Source organism: Aplysia californica, unplaced genomic scaffold (assembly GCF_000002075.1).
Source record: "Aplysia californica isolate F4 #8 unplaced genomic scaffold, AplCal3.0 scaffold00008, whole genome shotgun sequence".
Classification (NCBI taxonomy): domain Eukaryota; kingdom Metazoa; phylum Mollusca; class Gastropoda; order Aplysiida; family Aplysiidae; genus Aplysia; species Aplysia californica.
In genome coordinates, this window is record NW_004797278.1 from 2,757,676 (window position 1) to 2,768,817 (window position 11,142).

Genomic DNA, 11,142 nt, shown 5'->3' on the forward strand with positions numbered 1-11,142 from the left:
GGGTCAGGGGTTTGCCTCCATGACATAGAAAAATCCCAACAGGGGGGGGGGTGGAATGCCTCCCTTAACTTGACCATGATTTGATGTTTTGCAATTAGATCTAGGTTCGATAGGCTATCTCTCCTTATCGGCACGCGCATCAAAAAGTATTCGTTTAGAACCAGAAGAAGTAACTAGTATCCCCAAACAGGACCGCAGTTGTACAGGAGTGCCAAGTTCTCTGCTTTTTACTTCACGTAACAGTAATCTCAGCAGGCAAATGAAATTTGGGTGTAAAATAATATTTGCAGACTTCTGTTGACTTGTTAGACTGCTGAAGCTTGCAATATGGCGCGATAGTTGCAACTTTTAGCGGTAGACCTAATGCGAACAGGAGCGTCAGGCTATGGAAATGGCGAAAAGGTTGAAAATGGGTTGTTTTTTATGCGCCATATAGAGCAAAACTGTTCCATGGACTTATCTAAAATGAATATAGACAAATTCCTTTTGGCTTCCAAATGTTATGGTGAAATCTGAAACACAAAACTTCAGTATGGAGGAAGATATTTACAATACAATTTGTACAGGGGTTGTTTTTTTTGGATCACCCTCTACTTATTGACCATAAATAGGTTTTTAAAGTAAACACTGGCGTTTTTTCTTGAAAGCAATTCAAAATGTAAGCCTTCTTTCTCCTTACGTGTTCATAATATTCAGCGTTCACTGCCTTGTTCATTTTAAGCTGCTGCGCTACTGTTTTGGGTAGCATTTGGTATAACAGACTGTCAGATCTCTGTTTTTCCACGATGAGCTGTTGTGATTTCTGGGAAGCTTCCGTTGCGTAAGTCTGGGGACAGACGACAATTCTGACTGGACAATGATATAATTTTTGTTTTCACACACTTTTACAACTAAATTTGCCTTTATGAAGGGCGACTCCTTTGCTCTGACATCAGCCTGCATCGTGCTAATATACGCCTCTTATAGGACTGCAGCTGACTCTGATAAACGGAGTGTTAAAATATTAACATTGAAGACACGAGTGATTAAGTACAATTGTTGCAAATTATTCGTTTTTTTACACGTGGGCTTGAGAACCTGTTACGGCCTAATTCTTATCAATCCACCTCGCAAAAATATCCATTTCATATATGGATCAGTCATTGGACTGACCAGCGAGGATGGTGCAACTGTTAAGCTCCACGTCTTTGTACAGAGATAAAGTGGATTTGATTGACAAGAGGAGCCTTGTTTTCAAGACTTGAAAACAAAAAATATACCCGTCTGTCGGCCGGGACGTTACTGCCCACTCAACCTGGATTGTCCACAACAGGTATTTGTCGTAGCATCTCACATCCCAAACGATTTAACAATAAATAAAAACTGCAGATGGATATACATATTTATATTGAACTAGGCCGTGCGTACGTAAGATCGCGAGTTCTGAGACTATTGTGAGTGGATTGAGGTCGTCCGTCACGCATAGGTCCTTCTTCTCGTCTTCTGCTGTTTCTCTCTGCCTGTCTTAACTTTTTCCTTGCACAATATGACCCTTATTACCTTATTAAATCGTTATGTGCTTCTCTTGACTCCATTAGAATTTTGATATACCTTTGATTGAGTTGGTAAAGTTAATGAGATGTTTGTCTATTCGTCACTCTGTGTTACTGTGTCCCTGCACTAAATGACCGTTATTGTATCGTTATGTGTTTCTCTTTATCTAAACTCCAAATTGTGACGTACTTGTATCGAGTTGGTCAAGGAGTACATGAGACGTATCAGCACGGGCGTCATGAGAACCACAAAGACAAACACCATGCAAGATACAATCATCTTGTTGACTGACCGCGTGATCTCTGCGTCAAGTTCACTGGTAACCTGAGAAAAGAAAAAAATAATACAGTTGATTGTAATAGCAATCGTAATCAGTAAGCTGGCACACTGCTTCTATGTTAAGGGGGGGGGGGGGGGTACACACATGAAGGCTGTCTTGTTTATTAGCTGATCAAATTTTACCAAATTTCACACATATAACACTCATAGTAAGGAGTCTTAAAATCCGCAAGCAAATTTGACAAACAATGTCGTTTCCATAGATACGGAGGTCATATTGGATTTTATTGACATGTTTTACGTAATGAATGCTGCACTTATTTTGAATGGCAATAGATTTTTTTCTTATAAATGTTAACGAGCAAGCATGCGTCTTTTGAATTTTTCCTAAACGAATTTGAAAAATTTTAATGAATATTTGCCTGAGGTAGTATTCAAGTTTGCAAAAAATCCGTGAAAATCCATATCCCAGACACCACCAAAAACCCCCCAACTATTCCGTACATAAAAAATTCAAAAGACACATTTTTAGTATTACATTTTCTCTTCATTCTGCGAAAAATTAATGAAGGTTGGATGAAAATGGTGGAGTTATTTTTAAAAGTATATAGCAAAACCGCGTTTTGAGAAAACGGACTATAAAAAAAAAAAATGACTTTATGAGGAAACGGCCGTGGCAATCATACCCCGTATGGGAAGAAATAAGTCTGTATGGGGTTCCTATGCAATGAAATAGTTGCAAGAGCAGCTAAAGATACTAAAAATGCCTACAACTCAAAATCCATAATTTTTAGCCGAAACGGGACTTTCGGGGACTAAGGGGAGGCCCCCCACCCCACCCTCCTCTTAACAGTGTGATGTGCACATCACCATTGATTGTGTTGTAAAATAGCATGCAAGAATGTCAGCTTATGTGTTAATCCTAATGTAAAGCACGTAAATGAACGTTAATGAATATACTTTTTGCTTTAGAAGCGAAGATGTGATTATTGTTAGATGTTTTGAGCTGTATTGTATGGGGGTGGGTGCTATAAAATGATTCGCATTCTCATTCTAATTCAATTTTTTTATTTTATTATCATTATTCTCATTATTTTATTACTTATTCTAAGAAAAATTATAACTATTATAGCTTGTTCATTGTCTGTCCGGTCCGCATTTTAAGATGCTCATTTGTTGATTTACCAATGTGCATGAAAGTTGGTATGAACTTCTGCAGGGATGCGACCAAACAAAAATGTCTATTTAAAAAAAATCTTTATCTAGAAGTAAAAAGTCCCCTTATTTACAGGGGCGAAGGCTGGCTTGTTTGACAGGGTAATCAAAGTGAGATGGGACCAGATAGGGCCTGGAGATATCACACTCACTCAAGTCACAAGAATCTTACTGGAGGCGGCAACTCTGAGTTGTGAATAAAAACAAATCCTGAATTCATGTTGTATGCATATTCAACCGCTAAAAAAATCGGGAAAGTATATGTATTTCACTAAATATTTTTTTCTAACTAACCTTGAATTTAACTTTAGATTTGAATACACGAACACCAAGGAAAGAAGCAGAGATGTCAGTACTACAATGACAGGTTATACCAGACAGTCTAAACACTTTGGAAGAGCATGCCATTTATTAATTTTTTATTTCACATTTGGCTGTTTTTGTCTTTCTTTTCGCGGCCAGGAGCCGGTGTCATAATAGAGGTCACGATCTGATTATAGGACGTTAAAAAGTCGAGGAAAAAAACAAGCACTCGCACCACTCAAGATATTATTAGGAGTTAGTTCCCCTCACATCTGTGAGGTAGACTCGACCAGTGTAATAGTTAGCTTACATAATCAGCGCCTGTGGCTGCTTATAACTGCGGCTCGAAAGGGGTGAACCGGGTATATGTGGCAATGAAACAGTTTTGACAGCTATGCACAGTTCCCTTCAACTCTATTGGTAAACTCTTCCAGCCTTACTTTAAGCTTACTTAATCTAAGCTTGTGACTGCTTATGGAGTGGCCCGATAGGGGCGAACAGGCTATTTATGTGGCAATGAAACGGTTTTGAAGGTTAGGCATAGTCTATTGTAACTAATTATTGTTCATTGGTGATTATGAACGTCTTTTTACATTTAATGTATGAGGTTTACGTCTATGGGTGAATTTGACTGCGACAACGTTTCAAAATTAGGAAGGGATGCAGTGATTATTTGATTATACAGACGCTTTGCCCCTGCTTATTTAGACCCTGTATTAGACAGCATAGTTTGGATGCATACACAGGATCACTGAAATACATAATTTACAGTAATATAGCACACGAAGAGCTCATTTTGAGATATCAGTATGCCCCTACATGCTTGTAGAATTATATCCTATCATAGACATCTTCACGTGTCTCGAAAAGTACTTGCACGTCTCTTGGGCCGTGTTTTACAGGCGTTGAAGTCTGATGGCGATGAAATTTGGTCAACTTTCAAATGTTTTTAGTGTATTCTGTAAACCTCTTATTTTCTTTTTACCCAAATGTAGGCTAATATCAAAGAAGACGAAGAATTTCAGTTTACAATAACCTTCATCAATAATAAGCTTGTCGATCCTGCAGGTCATCCAACCTTTGGACCCGCAGAGGATTAAACAGAACGATTTGTTTTTGTCGTGTTTTAACCGCTGACACATGAAAGTGAACAAGCTATGCCATGAACTTTAAATTTGGGCATGCGTCGCTGGTGTGAGCAGTGGCGAAGTAATCAAACAATCACTGATGCAATTTAATTTGTAGTACTGTCATCTCTGCTTCGTTGCCTCCTGTGTATGCATTCACATCTTTAGTTAAGTTTATTGTTGAAAAATCTTGAAACCATTTATTATTTAAAAGTTAGAATTATGTACTGCCCAAAATGGGAATAATATTGTTAAATGAGATAGTTCCTCGATTATTTTGGCGGGTGAACATATAACACTAATCATGAAGTCAGGATTTGTTTTCATTCACAACTCCGTGATGTCGCCTCGAATAAGAAGTTTTGTTAATTATTTTCCTGCTGTGGGAAAGTGTTTCTCGTGTGGCCTTATTTCTGCCTGATTCTTTGTCTCATCTTGATTACCCTTTCAAACAAATCAGCGGTCGTTCCTGGGTGTGAGGGTTAGAAAATCCTGCCTAACACTGGAGGGTAAACTTCTTTTTCCTCCAACAATGCTTATGTCTAAATTTACAATCTCCATTTTTCTATATTTGATGGAGAACGAGAACTATTGTATTTGTGCTGTTAAATGTTTAGCCTCAAATTTTCTGTACTTCCATTCATTTTATATTGTGCCGCTATGACTCAGCAATGATCTTTATTTGAATCGAGTGCATCAAACTTCATAGTAATGGCAACAATTATAATAATAATAATAATAATAATAATAATAATAATAATAATAATAATAATAATAATAATAGTAATAATGATAATGATGATGATAATAATAATAATAATAATAATAATAATAATAATAATAATAATAATAATAACAATGATAATGACAATAATAATAATAATAATAATAATAATAATAATAATAATAATAATAATAATAATAATAACAGATGTATGAACTTGAAAATATATTAGCATTGAGGAGACTGAAGACTGCATGAAATCTCTTCCGCTTTATTGCAATAAAATGAAAGATATTGAATTCTCTGCTCCAAATACATCTAGGACAGAGATCTAGATCACTCTATATCCTAAATGTATTTGGAGCACAGAATTCAAGAATGATTTGGAGTAGTTAGCATGAACAGAAGGGCCGTTTGTGCTTTGTGACTAAAGGGTCATGGATTTGAACCCTGCCGCCATGGGGCCGAAATTGTGTCCTTAGTAGAGGTATGTTGTATGATTTTTCCTCACTTCATCGAAGTGGGAATGGGTACCCGGTTGTAGGCGGGAAAAATGTCTTGTAATAATACTAATAATAACAATAATAATAATAATAATAATAATAATAATAATAATAATAATAAGGATAATAATAATAAATAGTCCAGATCAACGGGAAACTCTATACGCTTTGCAATCTATACTGTTACTCCAGCAGACTTGATATCGTTCTGAAACAATCTCAGCTACTTGAGGAGTGTTTATTAGCATAGTGCGAGCTGCTATTTTATGGTACTAAAACACTAACATACTGACATGGTCTTTTGCAGCCTTCACACATGTACCTACTCCCACGTGGGTGAAAGGAAGAAGATTGATGTGAATTGTCTTTTCCAAGGACAACGTGGTCGCTGAGCTGAGTCTCGAACCCGTGAACCCACAATATTCTGGCTGCGAGTATGGTGGGCTGACCAGGAGCGGTTCTTTTACAGTCACTTTTTCTAGGCTGAACATTAGACAAGAGTGTGATTGCTGACAATAATTTTAATTTAGTTTCAAATAAATAAACATTAATTAACGCTCAAAAAGCACTCAGTCGATTTGAAAGTGCTCTAAGAGACAATACAGGGTCCCTGGTGTGTTGTCGCCATACAGAGACTCGTTCCTTCATCTTATTTATTTTTATCACGCTGGCTCGTAACTTTTAGAACTATGTAAATTGCCTCTCGTCACGATGTGGAACTTCTCTGCACGATGCCTGTTCAGTGTTGCTGTCCTTCCCGCAAATTCAGCTTTTGCTCACAGAGAGATGGAATAAGGGTTCAAATTGCCAATTGGCCTCTCTGTTACGAACAGAGGAAGGACACGTCAGCAGTACTAATATTATTTTACTTACTTTCACCAGTTTCATATAATTCAACCTGCCTCTTATTACTGCCTGTACATCTATTGTCAGCATATTATTTCTAATCTTTGAAGCCTAATTAATTGTTAGCCTTTTATGGTTCTGTTTGAGTGTTTGGTGTATTCTACTACTCACCGCCTACTTCCCAGAGTTACCTTACCTGGCCAAGGGCTATGACTCGAGAATCTTAACAAGGAGAGAGACGCACCTCGTTCGTCTGGGCCTAAAACATAGAGCTGGAGTCTGCTCGATTAATCGAAGGCTTGCGAGCTGCGGACGGCTTGCGCCAGAGGCTTGCAAGCAGGCTTGTGCCTTGCTTTGCCTCCCGTTCGCTACCGGGGGGAATTTCCGGTTAGTTGTGACTCGCGGACAGGCTTGCTGTACTGTGTCGTGACGTCGCTAACTCTCGTGGCTGTGGGCTCAGTACAAATTACAGACGATTCTGGTTATTTGCATTGAGAAGCTTGCACCAAAAGTGCAAGATTATTGTTTCTTTTTCCATAGTCGGGTTGTAAAAAAGGAAAAGCTCTATTCGAGGCAAATAAAAGCTAATAATGGATCGGCTATTCTTACGATGCAAAGGCCGGGTTTTTTTTAATGTGCACGGGCCAAGCACTTCGTCGTCGCACGCAAAAGAACTCAGTTCGATTCACGTATGGGGAGAAATTTTTACTGAGAACCTCTGTCTTTCTGCTGGGGCGTAGTTCCCTCTCAGCCCAGGTTGGCCCTGTCATTGGGTTGAAGTAGGCCTACCCCGTCTCCTGAATGTTTTGTATTATGTAATTGGTAGTGTAAAACATCTACAAAATAGACTACATACATACGATACAAAAGCCAATCACAACGACCTCTGAAGTGTTCCATTCTTATGTCATATAAGTCTGCTTATTACTACCATTGCTAGGTCTCTGTTACTACAATACCAGGCTTCCTCTCACTTCATCCACTCTCTCAGCTGATCAAGGAGGGAAGTTAAAAACAGCTTCTGCTTTCTAGCCTACGTCTTGCACCGAAACAAGCACAACCTCTCCCTTCCGCCACTGTTCAGATTTCACACTGCAAGTGGTCTTGCTGCTCGCTGCCGCCGCAAGTGGCTTGCCAGGCTACGAGCAAGTCATAGGACGCAAAGCAAGTCATGGGACGAAAGTGGCTTGCTGTGCTGCGAGCAAGTCATGGGGAACAAAGCAAGGCATGGGAGGCAAAGCAAGTCATGGGGCGCAAGTGGCTCGCTGTGCAGCGAGCGGGATTTGAGACTTGCCTGTCGCGTTGTGAGCGGCTCTCTCTCTCTCTCTCTCTCTCTCTCTCTCTCTCTCTCTCTCTCTCTCTCTCTCTCTCTCTCTCTCTCCCTGTCTCTCTGTCTCTGTCTCTCTATCTCCCCCCCCCCTCTCTCTATCTCTCTCTCTCTCTCTCTCTCTCTCTCTCTCTCTCTCTCTCTCCCTGTCTCTCTGTCTCTGTCTCTCTATCTCTCTATCTCCCCCCCCTCTCTCTCTCTCTCTCCCCCCCCCTCTCTCTCTCTCTCTCTCTCTCTCTCTCTCTCTCTCTCTCTCTCTCTCTCTCTTTCTGAAGTAGGTGGCTTCGCGGATTGCAAGCAGGGAGTGGGGCGGATGAGTGGGTCGCACACGAGTGGCTTCGTGGATTACTAGTACTAGTAGTGTTGTAGAATTGAAGCTTAGGCTTGACTCAAGTGTTGATTTGATTTGATGATTTGACATAGTGTTTTGATTGATTGAGTTTTTTGTTGTTGATTGAGTAGATGTTTTACGGCACTATCGACACAATTTTGGTCGTTTAAGCGCCAACAGGTTTCACCGCAACAAAGTCAGACGTGTTTTTAGTAAAAGTCTTCCTGAGATCGCATACAGTCACACTATTTTCATTATGCTAAAAAGACGGACAGACATTTATGAAAATATTTGTAAATATGGAAAAGACTTATTTACTTTTGTATATACAATATTAATTTCAGAGTAGGATATATACACCGAAAACGATAACCATATATTTTCATATTCTATTAAATAGTCCAATTTCTTTTACATAACTTAGAAGTTTTCTAGGGTCTACAATGTCAAAAATGGTTTAAATATTTTTACATTAAAAATATTTTTTAAGAACAACATTAAATTCGACACATTCCGTTAGGATGTGCCGAAGTGGGAAATTTGTGTTGCATGCCACGCAAAAAGGAGCTTCCTCTCCTTCGAGTAAATGTTTGTGCGTGGCGTGCGTGTGTCCTATCTTTAATGTGGTAAACATTATTTTTTCTCTTCGTAGGAGAGATAGTGGTTTCCAGGGCGTAAGTTTCGGTTGAATGTAATGGAGTTTGTTGTGTATTTGTTGGTTCCAGATTTGGGACCAGGAGGATGTGATGTGTTCTTATACTTTCGGTTTCATGTCAGAGAAAAGGATTTTACTATTTTTGTTTTCAGGACGTTTTAGAGATTCTTTGGCAAATTGGTCAAAGGCTTCGTTGCCACCAATGCCTACATGGCTTGGAAACCAAGCTATTGTAATAGTTTTTCCAGACTGATGTAAAAACTGCAGTTTAATTACAAGTTTTAAAATTCTGTTGTCGGAGGTGTCAGAGCGCTATAAAGATTTCAGACAAGAGAGAGAGAGTCTGAAAGGATTAGGAAAGTAGACTTGGTTGATTGATCTATTATATTTAGGGCCATTTCAAGAGCTGTAGCCTCAGCAGTGTAGACTGAGGCTTCTGAGTGGAGTTTTCTTAAGTTTAAACTGTGTGGCGATGCAAGGGCAGCAGCTTCTACTGAGGAGTCATTTTTTGATCCGTCTGTAAAAAGTTTCTCTGCTTCGGGGTATCTATTTATTAACTGTTTGTATGAGTTTAGGTATGTCGTTTTGTCTGTAGACTTTTTGTTGTGCTTTTCAAGACTAGTATCTATGTTTGGTTTGGTTAAATGCCATGGAGGTACGCTGGACATGGCAAAGGGCTCGATTATGTCTTCAGAAAAATCAATGTTTTTTAGATCGTTCTGGATTCTTATTCCGAAAGAGCTTATTTTATTTCCTAAGGAGGATAGAGTTTTTAGATCTTCGGAAAGGCCAAAGACACATTTGTGGGCTGGGTTTTGGGGTACTGAGCTAAGTTTCAAAGCGTACTGCAAAGAGAGTTTTTTCCTTCTAAGTTCTAAAGATGGTTCATGAGCTTCTGCCTGTAAACTTTCTACAGGTGAAGTACGGAAAGTGCCTAGGGCAAGGCGAAGGCCTTTGTTCTGAACAGGGTCTAAAATCTTAAGGTAAGACTTTCTAGCTGATCCGTAAACAGGACTAGCATAGTCCAGCCTGGAACGGACAAGGGAACGGTAAAGTTGAAGAAGTATTTCGGTATCTCCTCCCCATTCGGGATTGGATAGTACTTTTAAGGCGTTGAGAGCGCTCTTCCCGAATGAAAGTTTCAAGTCGGACAAGATGGTCAATAGTAGAGTGATTTTTGCGAAAACCGCACCGCAAATTGGATAAGGAGTTTGAGGTTTCGAGAATTAGACATTTGTTAATAAGTTTTTCCATAAGTTTGCAGAAACAGTTTGATGGGTTAGAGTGGTCTTTTCCTGGTTTTGGGATTGGTATAATAGTGGCAAGACACCAACTGTTCGGAAATTGTTGAGAATTTCATTATAAATATCAAGGAGTAATTGGAGTGTTTCGTCTTGGAGATGTTTGATGATTTCGTTCTGTATTTGATCAGGGCCTGGAGCTGTGTTTGATAGTTCTGCAATATTACATTTTAGTTCATTAAGAGAAAAGCTGCAATTATATTTTTCTTCATTTGAAGAGGTAAAATCAACAGTTGTCTTTTCAGATGACATTTTCACTTTTTTGAATTCAGGGTTGTAATTTGGGTAGAGGAATTTCCGGAGAGAGTTGATGCTATACAGTCAGCTACTGTTTTTTCGGTCTCTGCGAAGGAGTTATTTGGTTTTAGGATGTGTTTGATTGGGTCTTTTTTTTTTAGTAGCTTTTAATTTCTTTATCATCTTCCAGACTTTGTGCATTGGTGTGTTGTTGTTTATTTTAGAGACATAATTTCGAAAAGATGTTTTTTTGGCCATTCTGATTATTCTGCGTGCTTGGGCTCGCGCAATTTTGAAATTAGTGAGGTCTTCGTTTGTTTTAGAGTTGACGAACTTCATGAGAGCTGATTTTTTGGCCGCAACAGCTTTTTGGAGTCTTCAGTGAGCCAACATTTATTTTTTCAGGTTTTGGTGGATAATTTTGGTATGTGTTTTTGAACAGTTTCGAGAAGGGTTTCATGAAATCGATAAAAAGTTTGTGTTTGTGTTTTAAGTTGATTGAGTTTCTCCAGACATTCCATGTGAAACCCATCCCAGTCCGCTCTATAGTGTTTTGAGGCTTGTGACTTGAACTACTGGCTTGCGAACACGAGAAGTTTTGCTACCGTGGTACAACACACCCATCCCTTTCCCTCTACCCTTTTCCTCTTTTACCCTAGCTTGGCTACACTTTCTATAATTAGCATTTGACACAGTGCCCCACTTAGAAATTAGAACAGTATTCCTCAGTGTTCTCAAACTGAGGAGAGCAATGAAGAGAA

At 39.1% G+C, this 11,142-nt stretch overlaps 1 protein-coding gene across 1 annotated transcript in view; it reads right to left on the reverse strand.

Annotated features, from left to right (window-relative positions):
- Positions 1 to 1,839, reverse strand: part of LOC106011748 (atrial natriuretic peptide receptor 2-like) — a 24,879-nt gene extending 23,040 nt beyond the window's left edge. Inside the window, exon 1 of the mRNA XM_035969744.1 lies at positions 680 to 1,839. Coding sequence (XP_035825637.1) covers positions 680 to 748 — 69 coding nt within the window. The 5' untranslated portion in view covers positions 749 to 1,839. The remainder of the gene's footprint in view (positions 1 to 679) is intronic.
- Positions 1,840 to 11,142: the final 9,303 nt, after the last annotated feature.